Source organism: Oncorhynchus nerka, linkage group LG27 (genome assembly GCF_034236695.1).
Source record: "Oncorhynchus nerka isolate Pitt River linkage group LG27, Oner_Uvic_2.0, whole genome shotgun sequence".
NCBI classification, from domain to species: domain Eukaryota; kingdom Metazoa; phylum Chordata; class Actinopteri; order Salmoniformes; family Salmonidae; genus Oncorhynchus; species Oncorhynchus nerka.
This window is the reverse complement of record NC_088422.1, coordinates 98,048,387-98,067,810: the sequence shown is the minus strand read 5'-3', so window position 1 is coordinate 98,067,810 and position 19,424 is coordinate 98,048,387. Positions and strand designations below refer to the sequence as shown.

The following is a 19,424-nucleotide window of genomic DNA, read 5'->3' as shown; positions in this document are numbered from 1 at the left end:
TAGATGGAGACTACACTCAGTGACTGGTATATAGATGGAGACTATGATCATAGTGACTGGTATATAGATGGAGACTATGATCATAGTGACTGGTATATAGATGGAGACTATGACTCAGTGACTGGTATATAGATGGAGACTACACTCAGTGACTGGTATATAGATGGAGACTATGATCATAGTGACTGGTATATAGATGGAGACTATGATCATAGTCACTGGTATATAGATGGAGACTATGATCAATACTGACTGGTATATAGATGGAGACTATGATCATAGTGACTGGTATATAGATGGAGACTATGATCAATACTGACTGGTATATAGATGGAGACTATGATCATAGTGACTGGTATATAGATGGAGACTATGATCATAGTGACTGGTATATAGATGGAGACTACACTCAGTGACTGGTATATAGATGGAGACTATGATCATAGTGACTGGTATATAGATGGAGACTATGATCATAGTGACTGGTATATAGATGGAGACTATGATCATAGTGACTGGTATATAGATGGAGACTACACTCAGTGACTGGTATATAGATGGAGACTATGATCATAGTGACTGGTATATAGATGGAGACTATGATCATAGTGACTGGTATATAGATGGAGACTACACTCATAGTGACTGGTATATAGATGGAGACTACACTCATACTGACTGGTATATAGATGGAGACTATGATCATAGTGACTGGTATATAGATGGAGACTACACTCAGTGACTGGTATATAGATGGAGACTACACTCAGTGACTGGTATATAGATGGAGACTATGATCATACTGACTGGTATATAGATGGAGACTATGATCAATACTGACTGGTATATAGATGGAGACTATGATCATAGTGACTGGTATATAGATGGAGACTACACTCATAGTGACTGGTATATAAATGGAGACTACACTCATAGTGACTGGTATATAGATGGAGACTATGATCATAGTGACTGGTATATAGATGGAGACTACACTCAGTGACTGGTATATAGATGGAGACTATGCTCATACTGACTGGTATATAGATGGAGACTACACTCATAGTGACTGGTATATAGATGGAGACTATGATCAATACTGACTGGTATATAGATGGAGACTACACTCAGTGACTGGTATATAGATGGAGACTGCACTGACAGTGACTGGTATATAGATGGAGACTACACTCAGTGACTGGTATATAGATGGAGAGTGACTGGTATATAGATACTGGATCAATGGAGACTGACTGGTATATAGATGGAGACTACACTCAGTGACTGGTATATAGATGGAGACTATATTCATAGTGACTGGTATATAGATGGAGACTACACTCATAGTGACTGGTATATAGATGGAGACTATGATCAATACTGACTGGTATATAGATGGAGACTATGATCATAGTGACTGGTATATAGATGGAGACTACACTCATAGTGACTGGTATATAGATGGAGACTATGATCAATACTGACTGGTATATAGATGGAGACTACACTCAGTGACTGGTATATAGATGGAGACTACACTCAGTGACTGGTATATAGATGGAGACTATGATCATAGTGACTGGTATATAGATGGAGACTATGATCATAGTGACTGGTATATAGATGGAGACTACACTCAGTGACTGGTATATAGATGGAGACTACACTCAGTGACTGGTATATAGATGGAGACTATGATCATAGTGACTGGTATATAGATGGAGACTATGATCATAGTGACTGGTATATAGATGGAGACTATGATCATAGTGAGTGGTATATAGATGGAGACTACACTCATAGTGACTGGTATATAGATGGAGACTACACTCATACTGACTGGTATATAGATGGAGACTACACTCATAGTGACTGGTATATAGATGGAGACTACACTCATAGTGACTGGTATATAGATGGAGACTATGATCATAGTGACTGGTATATAGATGGAGACTACACTCAGTGACTGGTATATAGATGGAGACTATGATCATAGTGACTGGTATATAGATGGAGACTATGATCATAGTGACTGGTATATAGATGGAGACTATCAGGACATAAAGAAAGGAGGGAGCGGAGGGAACATACCTTTTTACTACAGCGACTATCACAGTGTTTTCTGAAGAGGTCAACGCCCTGATCGACCTGAAGGGAAAACAAAGACACATATTTATCATTTAGCTAGAAAACATACCAAAGAGCCATCAAATCAATGGAGCAGGCCTAGACCTAGTGCAGGTCTGATTCTCCAAGACCAAAGCTCTGTGTGCAGGATTGGTACAGCTCCGTGAGCAGGCCTAGGCCCTGTGGTGCAGCTCCATGAGCAGGACTAGACCCTGTGGTGCAGCTCTGATTCTCCCAGACCAAAGCTCTGTGTGCAGGACTGGTGCAGCTCTGTGAGCAGTCCTAGGCCCTGTGGTGCAGCTCCATGAACAGGCCTAGGCCCTGTGGTGCAGCTCCACGAGCAGATCTTGGCCCAGTGAAAGAATGCAGTGTAGCAGTCGTGGTCATCTGACTGTGGTTTCTCTTCAGCCAGTCACCATAAAGAAGCTTTAGTTCTCCATAGAGAGCCCTGCGTGTACACTGAACCTATAGACTGGCCAAGATGAATAAGGTTAACATACAGGCTACGGCCGGAGTCAATTAATGTTTGTAAACTTGTTTTTGGTTTGGGCCCGGGCTAAAGATAGAGTGGTGTGTGGAGGGGGGAGGAGGGGGAAGAGTTGTTGCTCGTTGAGAAGGGACCTGACTTCACCAGGTAGCAGGGGACTGAGGTCTGAGGACAGGCACACCGCAGAAACTAGAAAACCCATCGTTCCAATTTGGTAAACCCATCCAGTCAGGAAGGATGCTGCATCAGGATGCTGCATTAGGATGCTGCATCAGGATGCTGCATTAGAATCCTGCATCGGGATGCTGCATCAGGATGCTGAATTAGGATGCTGCATCGGGATGCTGCATCAGGATGCTGCATTAGGATTCTGCATCAGGATGCGGCATTAGGATTCTGCATCAGGATGCTGCATTAGGATTCTGCATTAGGATGCTGCATTAGGATTCTGCATCAGGATGCTGCATCAGGATGCGTCATTAGGATTCTGCATCAGGATGCTGCACAAGGATGCTGCATTTCTCTCTGTGTGTGGAAACAGCATAACACAGTATTGTCTGCATTAGGATTCTGCATCAGGATGCTACATTAGGATGCTGTATTAGGATGCTGCATTTCTCTCTGTGTGTGGAAACAGCATAACACAGTATTGTCTGCATTAGGATTCTGCATCAGGATGCTACATTAGGATGCTGTATTAGGATGCTGCATTTCTCTCTGTGTGTGGAAACAGCATAACACAGTATTGTCTAGCACAGTGTATTGTGACCAGGCCTTCCTTGAAAAATAGGTATTTTGATCTCAATGGGACAAGCTGGTCAAATAAAGGATTTTATTAGTTAATACTAAAGTAACCAACCAACATACTAACACACCAGCATAGTAACATACCAACATAGTAACACACCTGCATAGTAACACACCAGCATAGTAACATACCAGCATAGTAACATACCAGCATAGTGACACACCAGCATAGTAACATACCAACATAGTAACACACCTGCATAGTAACACACCAGCATAGTAACATACCAGCATAAAAACATACCAGCATAGTGACACACCAGCATAGTAACACACCAGCATAGTAACATACCAACATAGTAACACACCTGCATAGTAACACACCAGCATAGTAACATACCAGCATAGTAACATACCAGCATAGTGACACACCAGCATAGTAACACACCAGCATAGTAACATACCAACATAGTAACACACCTGCATAGTAACATACCAACATAGTAACACACCTGCATAGTAACACACCAGCATAGTAACATACCAACATAGTAACACACCTGCATAGTAACACACCAGCATAGTAACATACCAACATAGTAACACACCTGCATAGTAACACACCTGCATAGTAACACACCTGCATAGTAACATACCAACATAGTAACACACCTGCATAGTAACACACCAGCATAGTAACATACCAACATAGTAACACACCTGCATAGTAACACACCAGCATAGTAACATACCAACATAGTAACACACCTGCATAGTAACACACCAGCATAGTAACACACCTGCATAGTAACATACCAACATAGTAACACACCTGCATAGTAACATACCAACATAGTAACACACCTGCATAGTAACCAACCAGCATAGTAACATACCAGCATAGTAACATACCAACATAGTAACACACCTGCATAGTAACACACCAGCATAGTAACATACCAGCATAGTAACATACCAGCATAGTAACATACCAGCATAGTAACACACTAGCATAGTAACACACCAGCATAGTAACACACCAGCATAGTAACACACCAGCATAGTAACACACCAGCATAGTAACATACCAGCATAGTAACACACCAGCATAGTAACACACCAGCATAGTAACATACCAACATAGTAACACACCTGCATAGTAACACACCAGCATAGTAACATACCAGCATAAAAACATACCAGCATAGTGACACACCAGCATAGTAACACACCAGCATAGTAGCACACCAGCATAGTAACACACCAGCATAGTAACATACCAGCATAGTAACACACCAGCATAGTAACACACCAGCATAGTAACACACCAGCATAGTAACCAACCAGCATAGTAACACACCAGCATAGTAACATACCAGCATAGTAACATACCAGCATAGTAACCAACCAGCATAGTAACACACCAGCATAGTAACATACCAGCATAGTAACATACCAGCATAGTAACCAACCAGCATAGTAACACACCAGCATAGTAACATACCAGCATAGTAACATACCAGCATAGTAACACACCAGCATAGTAACACACCAGCATTGTAACCAACCAGCATAGTAACATACCAGCATAGTAACCAACCAGCATAGTAACATACCAGCATAGTAACATACCAGCATAGTAACATACCAGCATAGTAACACACCAGCATAGTAACACACCAGCATAGTAACATACCAGCATAGTAACACACCAGCATAGTAACCAACCAGCATAGTAACACACCAGCATAGTAACACACCAGCATAGTAACACACCAGCATAGTAACATACCAGCATAGTAACACAGCAGCATAGTAACCAACCAGCATAGTAACACACAGCATAGTAACACACCAGCATAGTAACACACCAGCATAGTAACACACCAGCATAGTAACACAACAGCATAGTAACACACCAACATAGTAACACACCAGCATAGTAACACACCAACATAGTAACACACCAGCATAGTAACCAACCAGCATAGTAACATACCAGCATAGTAACACACCAGCATAGTAACACACCAGCATAGTAACCAACCAGCATAGTAACACACCAGCATAGTAACACACCAGCATAGTAACACACCAGCATAGTAACACACCAGCATAGTAACACACCAGCATAGTAACACACCAGCATAGTAACACACCAGCATAGTAACACACCAGCATAGTAACTAACCAGCATAGTAACACACCAGCATAGTAACATACCAGCATAGTAACACACCAGCATAGTAACCAACCAGCATAGTAACACACCAGCATAGTAACATACCAGCATAGTAACACACCAGCATAGTAACACACCAGCATAGTAACACACCAGCATAGTAACATACCAGCATAGTAACACACTAGCATAGTAACACACCAGCATAGTAACACACCAGCATAGTAACACACCAGCATAGTAACACACCAGCATAGTAACACACCAGCATAGTAACATACCAGCATAGTAACATACCAGCAAACTACTGATATAACGTACCAGCATATACCTAACCTACTGATATAATGTACCAGCATATACCTAACCTACTGATATACTACTGATATAACGTACCAGCATATACCTAACCTACTGATATAACAAGGTGATGTACCAGCATATACCTAACCTACTGATATAACAAGGTAACGTACCAGCATATACCTAACCTACTGATAGAATGTACCAGCATATACCTAACCTACTGATATAACGTACCAGCATATACCTAACCTACTGATATACCGTACCAGCATATACCTAACCTACTGATATAATGTACCAGCATATACCTAACCTACTGATATAACAAGGTAACGTACCAGCATATACCTAACCTACTGATATAACGTACCAGCATATACCTAACCTACTGATATAATGTACCAGCATATACCTAACCTACTGATATAACAAGGTAACGTACTAGCATATACCTAACCTACTGATATAACGTACCAGCATATACCTAACCTACTGATATAATGTACCAGCATATACCTAACCTACTGATATAACGTACCAGCATATACCTAACCTACTGATATAACAAGGTAATGTACCAGCATATACCTAACCTACTGATATAACAAGGTAATGTACCAGCATATACCTAACCTACTGATATAACAAGGTAATGTCCCAGCATATACCTAACCAACTGATATAACAAGGTAATGTACCAGCATATACCTAACCTACTGATATAACAAGGTAATGTCCCAGCATATACCTAACCAACTGATATAACATACCAGCATATACCTAACCTACTGATATACTATTGATATAACATACCAGCATATACCTAACCTACTGATATAACAAGGTAACGTACCAGCATATACCTAACCTACTGATATAACAAGGTAATGTACCAGCATATACCTAACCTACTGATATAACATACCAGCATATACCTAACCTACTGATATAACGTACCAGCATATACCTAACCTACTGATATAACTAGGTAACGTACCAGCATATACCTAACCTACTGATATAATGTACCAGCATATACCTAACCTACTGATATAATGTACCAGCATATACCTAACCTACTGATATAACAAGGTAACGTACCAGCATATACCTAACCTACTGATATAATGTACTAGCATATACCTAACCTACTGATATAACAAGGTAACGTACTAGCATATACCTAACCCACTGATATAACAAGGTAACGTACTAGCATATACCTAACCTACTGATATAACAAGGTAACGTACCAGCATATACCTAACCTACTGATATAACGTACCAGCATATGCCTAACCTACTGATATATTGTACCAGCATATACCTAACCTACTGATATAATGTACCAGCATATACCTAACCTACTGATATAACAAGGTAACGTACCAGCATATACCTAACCTACTGATATAACAAGGTAACGTACCAGCATATACCTAACCTACTGATATAACAAGGTAACGTACCAGCATATACCTAACCTACTGATATAACAAGGTAACGTACCAGCATATACCTAACCCACTGATATAATGTACCAGCATATACCTAACCTACTGATAGAATGTACCAGCATATACCTAACCTACTGATATAACGTACCAGCATATACCTAACCTACTGATATAACAAGGTAACGTACCAGCATATACCTAACCTACTGATATAATGTTCCAGCATATACCTAACCTATTGATATAACAAGGTACCGTACCAGAATATACCTAACCTACTGATATAACAAGGTAACGTACTAGCATATACCTAACCTACTGATATAACAAGGTAACGTACCAGCATATACCTAACCTACTGATATAACATACCAGCATATACCTAACCTACTGATATAACGTACCAGCATATACCTAACCTACTGATATAACATACCAGCATATACCTAACCTACTGATATAACAAGGTAACGTACCAGCATATACCTAACCTACTGATATAACAAGGTAACGTACCAGCATATACCTAACCTACCGATATAATGTACCAGCATATACCTAACCTACTGATATAACAAGGTAACGTACCAGCATATACCTAACCTACTGATATAATGTACCAGCATATACCTAACCTACTGATATAATGTACCAGCATATACCTAACCTACTGATATAATGTACCAGCATATACCTAACCTACTGATATAACGTACCAGCATATACCTAACCTGCTGATATAACAAGGTAACGTACCAGCATATACCTAACCTACTGATATAACATACCAGCATATACCTAACCTACTGATATAACATACCAGCATATACCTAACCTACTGATATAACATACCAGCATATACCTAACCTACTGATATAACATACCAGCATACACCTAACCTACTGATATAACATACCAGCATATACCTAACCTACTGATATAACATACCAGCATATACCTAACCTACTGATATAATGTACCAGCATATACCTAACCTACTGATATAACGTACCAGCATAGTAACATACCAGCATAGTAACACACCAGCATAGTAACACACCAGCATAGTAACCAACCAGCATAGTAACACACCAGCATAGTAACATACCAGCATAGTAACACACCAGCATAGTAACACACCAGCATAGTAACATACCAGCATAGTAACATACCAGCATAGTAACATACCAGCATAGTAACACACTAGCATAGTAACACACCAGCATAGTAACACACCAGCATAGTAACACACCAGCATAGTAACACACCAGCATAGTAACATACCAGCATAGTAACATACCAGCAAACTACTGATATAACGTACCAGCATATACCTAACCTACTGATATAATGTACCAACATATACCTAACCTACTGATATACTACTGATATAACGTACCAGCATATACCTAACCTACTGATATAACAAGGTGATGTACCAGCATATACCTAACCTACTGATATAACAAGGTGATGTACCAGCATATACCTAACCTACTGATATAACAAGGTAACGTACCAGCATATACCTAACCTACTGATAGAATGTACCAGCATATACCTAACCTACTGATATAACGTACCAGCATATACCTAACCTACTGATATACCGTACCAGCATATACCTAACCTACTGATATAATGTACCAGCATATACCTAACCTACTGATATAACAAGGTAACGTACTAGCATATACCTAACCTACTGATATAACGTACCAGCATATACCTAACCTACTGATATAATGTACCAGCATATACCTAACCTACTGATATAACGTACCAGCATATACCTAACCTACTGATATAACGTACCAGCATATACCTAACCTACTGATATAACAAGGTAATGTACCAGCATATACCTAACCTACTGATATAACAAGGTAATGTACCAGCATATACCTAACCTACTAATATAACAAGGTAATGTACCAGCATATACCTAACCTACTGATATAACAAGGTAATGTACCAGCATATACCTAACCAACTGATATAACATACCAGCATATACCTAACCTACTGATATACTATTGATATAACATACCAGCATATACCTAACCTACTGATATAACAAGGTAACGTACCAGCATATACCTAACCTACTGATATAACAAGGTAATGTACCAGCATATACCTAACCTACTGATATAACATACCAGCATATACCTAACCTACTGATATAACTAGGTAACGTACCAGCATATACCTAACCTACTGATATAATGTACCAGCATATACCTAACCTACTGATATAATGTACCAGCATATACCTAACCTACTGATATAACAAGGTAACGTACCAGCATATACCTAACCTACTGATATAATGTACTAGCATATACCTAACCTACTGATATAACAAGGTAACGTACTAGCATATACCTAACCCACTGATATAACAAGGTAACGTACTAGCATATACCTAACCTACTGATATAACAAGGTAACGTACCAGCATATACCTAACCTACTGATATAATGTACCAGCATATACCTAACCTACTGATATAACGTACCAGCATATGCCTAACCTACTGATATATTGTACCAGCATATACCTAACCTACTGATATAATGTACCAGCATATACCTAACCTACTGATATAATGTACCAGCATATACCTAACCTACTGATATAACAAGGTAACGTACCAGCATATACCTAACCTACTGATATAATGTACCAGCATATACCTAACCTACTGATATAACAAGGTAACGTACCAGCATATACCTAACCTACTGATATAACAAGGTAACGTACCAGCATATACCTAACCTACTGATATAACAAGGTAACGTACCAGCATATACCTAACCTACTGATATAACGTACCAGCATATACCTAACCTACTGATATACCAGCATATACCTAACCCACTGATATAATGTACCAGCATATACCTAACCTACTGATAGAATGTACCAGCATATACCTAACCTACTGATATAACGTACCAGCATATACCTAACCTACTGATATAACAAGGTAACGTACCAGCATATACCTAACCTACTGATATAATGTTCCAGCATATACCTAACCTATTGATATAACAAGATAACCTACCAAAATATACCTAACTTACTGATATAACAAGGTAACGTACTAGCATATACCTAACCTACTGATATAACATACCAGCATATACCTAACCTACTGATATAACGTACCAGCATATACCTAACCTACTGATATAACATACCAGCATATACCTAACCTACTGATATAATGTACCAGCATATACCTAACCTACTGATATAACATACCAGCATATACCTAACCTACTGATATAACAAGGTAACGTACCAGCATATACCTAACCTACTGATATAACAAGGTAACGTACCAGCATATACCTAACCTACTGATATAACAAGGTAACGTACCAGCATATACCTAACCTACCGATATAATGTACCAGCATATACCTAACCTACTGATATAACAAGGTAACGTACCAGCATATACCTAACCTACTGATATAATGTACCAGCATATACCTAACCTACTGATATAATGTACCAGCATATACCTAACCTACTGATATAATGTACCAGCATATACCTAACCTACTGATATAATGTACCAGCATATACCTAACCTACTGATATAACACCAGCATATACCTAACCTACTGATATAACACCAGCATATACCTAACCTACTGATATAACATACCAGCATATACCTAACCTACTGATATAACAATACCAGCATATACCTAACCTACTGATATAACATACCAGCATATACCTAACCTACTGATATAACAAGGTAACTAACCTACCAGCATATACCTAACCTACTGATATAACGTACATTGATATAACATACCAGCATATACCTAACCTACTGATATAACAAGGTAACGTACCAGCATATACCTAACCTACTGATATAATGTACCAGCATATACCTAACCTACTGATATAATGTACCAGCATATACCTAACCTACTGATATAACGTACCAGCATATACCTAACCTACTGATATAACAAGGTAACGTACCAGCATATACCTAACCTACTGATATATAATGTTCCAGCATATACCTAATATAACAAGATAACCTACCAGCATATACCTAACCTACTGATATAACAAGGTAACCAGCATATACCTAACCTACTGATATAACAATACCAGCATATACCTAACCTACTGATATAACATACCAGCATATACCTAACCTACTGATATGTACCAGCATATACCTAACCTACTGATATAACAACCTAACCTACTGTATAATGTACCAGCATATACCTAACCTACTGATATAACATACCAGCATATACCTAACCTACTGATATAACAAGGTAACGTACCAGCATATACCTAACCTACTGATATAACAAGGTAACGTACCAGCATATACCTAACCTACTGATATAACAAGGTAACGTACCAGCATATACCTAACCTACTGATATAACATACCAGCATATACCTAACCTACTGATATAACAAGGTAACGTACCAGCATATACCTAACCTACTGATATAATGTACCAGCATATACCTAACCTACTGATATAATGTACCAGCATATACCTAACCTACTGATATAATGTACCAGCATATACCTAACCTACTGATATAATGTACCAGCATATACCTAACCTACTGATATAACAAGGTAACGTACCAGCATATACCTAACCTACTGATATAACATACCAGCATATACCTAACCTACTGATATAACATACCAGCATATACCTAACCTACTGATATAACATACCAGCATATACCTAACCTACTGATATAACATACCAGCATATACCTACCCTACTGATATAATGTACCAGCATATACCTAACCTACTGATATAACATACCAGCATATACCTAACCTACTGATATAACATACCAGCATACACCTAACCTACTGATATAACATACCAGCATATACCTAACCTACTGATATAACATACCAGCATATACCTAACCTACTGATATAATGTACCAGCATATACCTAACCTACTGATATAATATAACTGATATAACATACCAGCATATACCTAACCTACTGATATAATGTACCAGCATATACCTAACCTACTGATATAATGTACCAGCATATACCTAACCTACTGATATAATGTACCAGCATATACCTAACCTACTGATATAATGTACCAGCATATACCTAACCTACTGATATAATGTACCAGCATATACCTAACCTAACCTACTGATATAATAGATAACGTACCAGCATATACCTAACCTACTGATATATAATGTACCAGCATATACCTAACCTACTGATATATAACGCACCAGCATATACCTAACCTACTGATATAACAAGGTAACGTACCAGCATATACCTAACCTACTGATATAATGTACCAGCATATACCTAACCTACTGATATAACAAGGTAACGTACCAGCATATACCTAACCTACTGATATAACAAGGTAACGTACCAGCATATACCTAACCTACTGATATAACATACCAGCATATACCTAACCTACTGATATAACATACCAGCATATACCTAACCTACTGATATAACGTACCAGCATATACCTAACCTACTGATATAATGTACCAGCATATACCTAACCTACTGATATAATGTACCAGCATATACCTAACCTACTGATATAACAAGATAACGTACCAGCATATACCTAACCTACTGATATAACATACCAGCATATACCTAACCTACTGATATAACATACCAGCATATACCAAACCTACTGATATAACATACCAGCATATACCTAACCTACTGATATAACATACCAGCATATACCTAACCTACTGATATAACATACCAGCATATACCTAACCTACTGATATAACATACCAGCATATACCTAACCTACTGATATAACATACCAGCATATACCTAACCTACTGATATAATGTACCAGCATATACCTAACCTACTGATATAACGTACCAGCATATACCTAACCTACTGATATAACAAGGTAACGTACCAGCATATACCTAACCTACTGATATAATGTTCCAATATACCTATACCTAACTGATATAACAAGGTAACGTACCAGCATATACCTAACCTACTGATATAACAAGGATATGTACCAGCATATACCTAACCTACTGATATAATGTACCAGCATATACCTAACCTACTGATATAACAAGGTAATGTACCAGCATATACCTAACCTACTGATATAACAAGGTAACGTACCAGCATATACCTAACCTACTGATATAACAAGGTAACGTACCAGCATATACCTAACCTACTGATATAACGTACCAGCATATACCTAACCTACTGATATAATGTACCAGCATATACCTAACCTACTGATATAATGTACCAGCATATACCTAACCTACTGATATAATGTACCAGCATATACCTAACCTACTGATATAACATACCAGCATATACCTAACCTACTGATATAACAAGGTAACGATATAAATACCAGCATATACCTAACCTACTGATATAATGTTCCAGCATATACCTAACCTACTGATATAACAAGATAACCTACCAAAATATACCTAACCTACTGATATAACAAACGTACCAGCATATACCTAACCTACTGATATAACATACCAGCATATACCTAACCTACTGATATAACGTACCAACATACCCACTGATATAACATACCAGCATATACCTAACCTACTGATATAATGTACCAGCATATACCTAACCTACTGATATAACATACCAGCATATACCTAACCTACTGATATAACATACCAGCATATACCTAACCTACTGATATAACGTACCAGCATATACCTAACCTACTGATATAACGTACCAGCATATACCTAACCTACTGATATAATGTACCAGCATATACCTAACCTACTGATATAACAAGGTAACGTACCAGCATATACCTAACCTACTGATATAATGTACCAGCATATACCTAACCTACTGATATAATGTACCAGCATATACCTAACCTACTGATATAATGTACCAGCATATACCTAACCTACTGATATAACGTACCAGCATATACCTAACCTACTGATATAACAAGGTAACGTACCAGCATATACCTAACCTACTGATATAACATACCAGCATATACCTAACCTACTGATATAACATACCAGCATATACCTAACCTACTGATATAACATACCAGCATATACCTAACCTACTGATATAACATACCAGCATATACCTAACCTACTGATATAACATACCAGCATATACCTAACCTACTGATATAACATACCAGCATATACCTAACCTACTGATATAACATACCAGCATATACCTAACCTACTGATATAACATACCAGCATATACCTAACCTACTGATATAACATACCAGCATATACCTAACCTACTGATATAATGTACCAGCATATACCTAACCTACTGATATAACATACCAGCATATACCTAACCTACTGATATAACATACCAGCATATACCTAACCTACTGATATAATGTACCAGCATATACCTAACCTACTGATATAACGTACCAGCATATACCTAACCTACTGATATAATGTACCAGCATATACCTAACCTACTGATATAACGTACCAGCATATACCTAACCTACTGATATAACATACCAGCATATACCTAACCTACTGATATAATGTACCAGCATATACCTAACCTACTGATATAACAAGATAACGTACCAGCATATACCTAACCTACTGATATAATGTACCAGCATATACCTAACCTACTGATATAACGTACCAGCATATACCTAACCTACTGATATAACAAGGTAACGTACCAGCATATACCTAACCTACTGATATAATGTACCAGCATATACCTAACCTACTGATATAACAAGGTAACGTACCAGCATATACCTAACCTACTGATATAACAAGGTAACGTACCAGCATATACCTAACCTACTGATATAACATACCAGCATATACCTAACCTACTATATACCTAACCTACTGATATAACGTACCAGCATATACCTAACCTACTGATATAATGTACCAGCATATACCTAACCTACTGATATAACATACCAGCATATACCTAACCTACTGATATAACGTACCAGCATATACCTAACCTACTGATATAACATACCAGCATATACCTAACCTACTGATATAACATACCAGCATATACCAAACCTACTGATATAACATACCAGCATATACCTAACCTACTGATATAACATACCAGCATATACCTAACCTACTGATATAACATACCAGCATACACCTAACCTACTGATATAACATACCAGCATATACCTATCCTACTGATATAACATACCAGCATATACCTAAACTACTGATATAATGTACCAGCATATACCTAACCTACTGATATAACGTACCAGCATATACCTAACCTACTGATATAACAAGGTAACGTACCAGCATATACCTAACCTACTGATATAATGTTCCAGCATATACCTATACCTAACCTACTGATATAACGTACCAGCATATACCTAACCTACTGATATAACAAGGTAACGTACCAGCATATACCTAACCTACCGATATAATGTACCAGCATATACCTAACCTACTGATATAACAAGGTAACGTACCAGCATATACCTAACCTACTGATATAATGTACCAGCATATACCTAACCTACTGATATAATGTACCAGCATATACCTAACCTACTGATATAATGTACCAGCATATACCTAACCTACTGATATAATGTACCAGCATATACCTAACCTACTGATATAACATACCAGCATATACCTAACCTACTGATATAACGTACCAGCATATACCTAACCTACTGATATAACATACCAGCATATACCTAACCTACTGATATAACATACCAGCATATACCTAACCTACTGATATAACATACCAGCATATACCTAACCTACTGATATAACATACCAGCATATACCTACCCTACTGATATAATGTACCAGCATATACCTAACCTACTGATATAACATACCAGCATATACCTAACCTACTGATATAACATACCAGCATACACCTAACCTACTGATATAACATACCAGCATATACCTAACCTACTGATATAACATACCAGCATATACCTAACCTACTGATATAATGTACCAGCATATACCTAACCTACTGATATAACGTACCAGCATATACCTAACCTACTGATATAATGTACCAGCATATACCTAACCTACTGATATAACGTACCAGCATATACCTAACCTACTGATATAACATACCAGCATATACCTAACCTACTGATATAATGTACCAGCATATACCTAACCTACTGATATAACAAGATAACGTACCAGCATATACCTAACCTACTGATATAATGTACCAGCATATACCTAACCTACTGATATAACGTACCGGCATATACCTAACCTACTGATATAACATACCAGCATATACCTAACCTACTGATATAACATACCAGCATATACCTAACCTACTGATATAATGTACCAGCATATACCTAACCTACTGATATAACATACCAGCATATACCTAACCTACTGATATAATGTACCAGCATATACCTAACCTACTGATATAACGTACCAGCATATACCTAACCTACTGATATAACATACCAGCATACACCTAATCTACTGATATAACATACCAGCATATACCTAACCTACTGATATAACATACCAGCATATACCTAACCTACTGATATAACATACCAGCATATACCTAACCTACTGATATAACATACCAGCATATACCTAACCTACTGATATAATGTACCAGCATATACCTAACCTACTGATATAACGTACCAGCATATACCTAACCTACTGATATAACATACCAGCATATACCTAACCTACTGATATAACAAGATAACGTACCAGCATATACCTAACCTACTGATATAATGTACCAGCATATACCTAACCTACTGATATAACAAGGTAACGTACCGGCATATACCTAACCTACTGATATAACAAGGTAACGTACCAGCATATACCTAACCTACTGATATAACATACCAGCATATACCTAACCTACTGATATAACATACCAGCATATACCTAACCTACTGATATAACGTACCAGCATATACCTAACCTACTGATATAATGTACCAGCATATACCTAACCTACTGATATAACATACCAGCATATACCTAACCTACTGATATAACAAGGTAACGTACCAGCATATACCTAACCTACTGATATAACATACCAGCATATACCTAACCTACTGATATAACATACCAGCATATACCTAACCTACTGATATAACATACCACCTACTGATATAATATACCATAACCTACTGATATAATGTACCAGCATATACCTAACCCACTGATATAACGTACCAGCATATACCTAACCTACTGATATAACATACCAGCATATACCTAACCTACTGATATAACATACCAGCATATACCTAACCTACTGATATAACATACCAGCATATACCTAACCTACTGATATAACATACCAGCATATACCTAACCTACTGATATAACATACCAGCATATACCTAACCTACTGATATAACATACCAGCATATACCTAACCTACTGATATAATGTACCAGCATATACCTAACCTACTGATATAACGTACCAGCATATACCTAACCTACTGATATACCAGCATATACCTAACCTACTGATATAATGTTCCAGCATATACCTATACCTAACCTACTGATATAACAAGGTAACGTACCAGCATATACCTAACCTACTGATATATAAGCATATACGTACCAGCATATACCTAACCTACCGATATAATGTACCAGCATATACCTAACCTACTGATATAACAAGGTAACGTACCAGCATATACCTAACCTACTGATATAATGTACCAGCATATACCTAACCTACTGATATAATGTACCAGCATATACCTAACCTACTGATATAATGTACCAGCATATACCTAACCTACTGATATAACGTACCAGCATATACCTAACCTACTGATATAACAAGGTAACGTACCAGCATATACCTAACCTACTGATATAATGTACCAGCATATACCTAACCTACTGATATAACAAGGTAACGTACCAGCATATACCTAACCTACTGATATAATGTACCAGCATATACCTAACCTACTGATATAATGTACCAGCATATACCTAACCTACTGATATAATGTACCAGCATATACCTAACCTACTGATATAACGTACCAGCATATACCTAACCTACTGATATAACAAGGTAACGTACCAGCATATACCTAACCTACTGATATAACATACCAGCATATACCAAACCTACTGATATAACATACCAGCATATACCTAACCTACTGATATAATGTACCAGCATATACCTAACCTACTGATATAACATACCAGCATATACCTAACCTACTGATATAACATACCAGCATATACCTAACCTACTGATATAACATACCAGCATATACCTAACCTACTGATATAACATACCAGCATATACCTAACCTACTGATATAATGTACCAGCATATACCTAACCTACTGAGTACCAGCATATACCTAACCTACTGATATAACGTACCAGCATATACCTAACCTACTGATATAATGTACCAGCATATACCTAACCTACTGATATAACGTACCAGCATATACCTAACCTACTGATATAATGTACCAGCATATACCTAACCTACTGATATAACGTACCAGCATATACCTAACCTACTGATATAACATACCAGCATATACCTAACCTACTGATATAATGTACCAGCATATACCTAACCTACTGATATAACAAGATAACGTACCAGCATATACCTAACCTACTGATATAATGTACCAGCATATACCTAACCTACTGATATAACGTACCAGCATATACCTAACCTACTGATATAACATACCAGCATATACCTAACCTACTGATATAACATACCAGCATATACCTAACCTACTGATATAACGTACCAGCATATACCTAACCTACTGATATAATGTACCAGCATATACCTAACCTACTGATATAACAAGATAACCTACCAAAATATACCTAACCTACTGATATAACAAGCGTACCAGCATATACCTAACCTACTGATATAACATACCAGCATATACCTAACCTACTGATATAACGTACCAGCATATACCTAACCTACTGATATAACATACCAGCATATACC

At 37.5% G+C, this 19,424-nt stretch overlaps 1 protein-coding gene across 2 annotated transcripts in view; it reads right to left on the bottom strand.

Moving 5' to 3' along the window:
* The window catches only part of pde8a (phosphodiesterase 8A), a 266,783-nt gene that overhangs the window by 97,705 nt on the left and 149,654 nt on the right, over nt 1-19,424 (bottom strand). For both annotated transcript variants that reach the window (XM_065012412.1, XM_065012413.1), the window contains one exon: nt 2,095-2,151. In XM_065012412.1, coding sequence (XP_064868484.1) covers nt 2,095-2,151 — 57 coding nt within the window. The remainder of the gene's footprint in view (nt 1-2,094; nt 2,152-19,424) is intronic.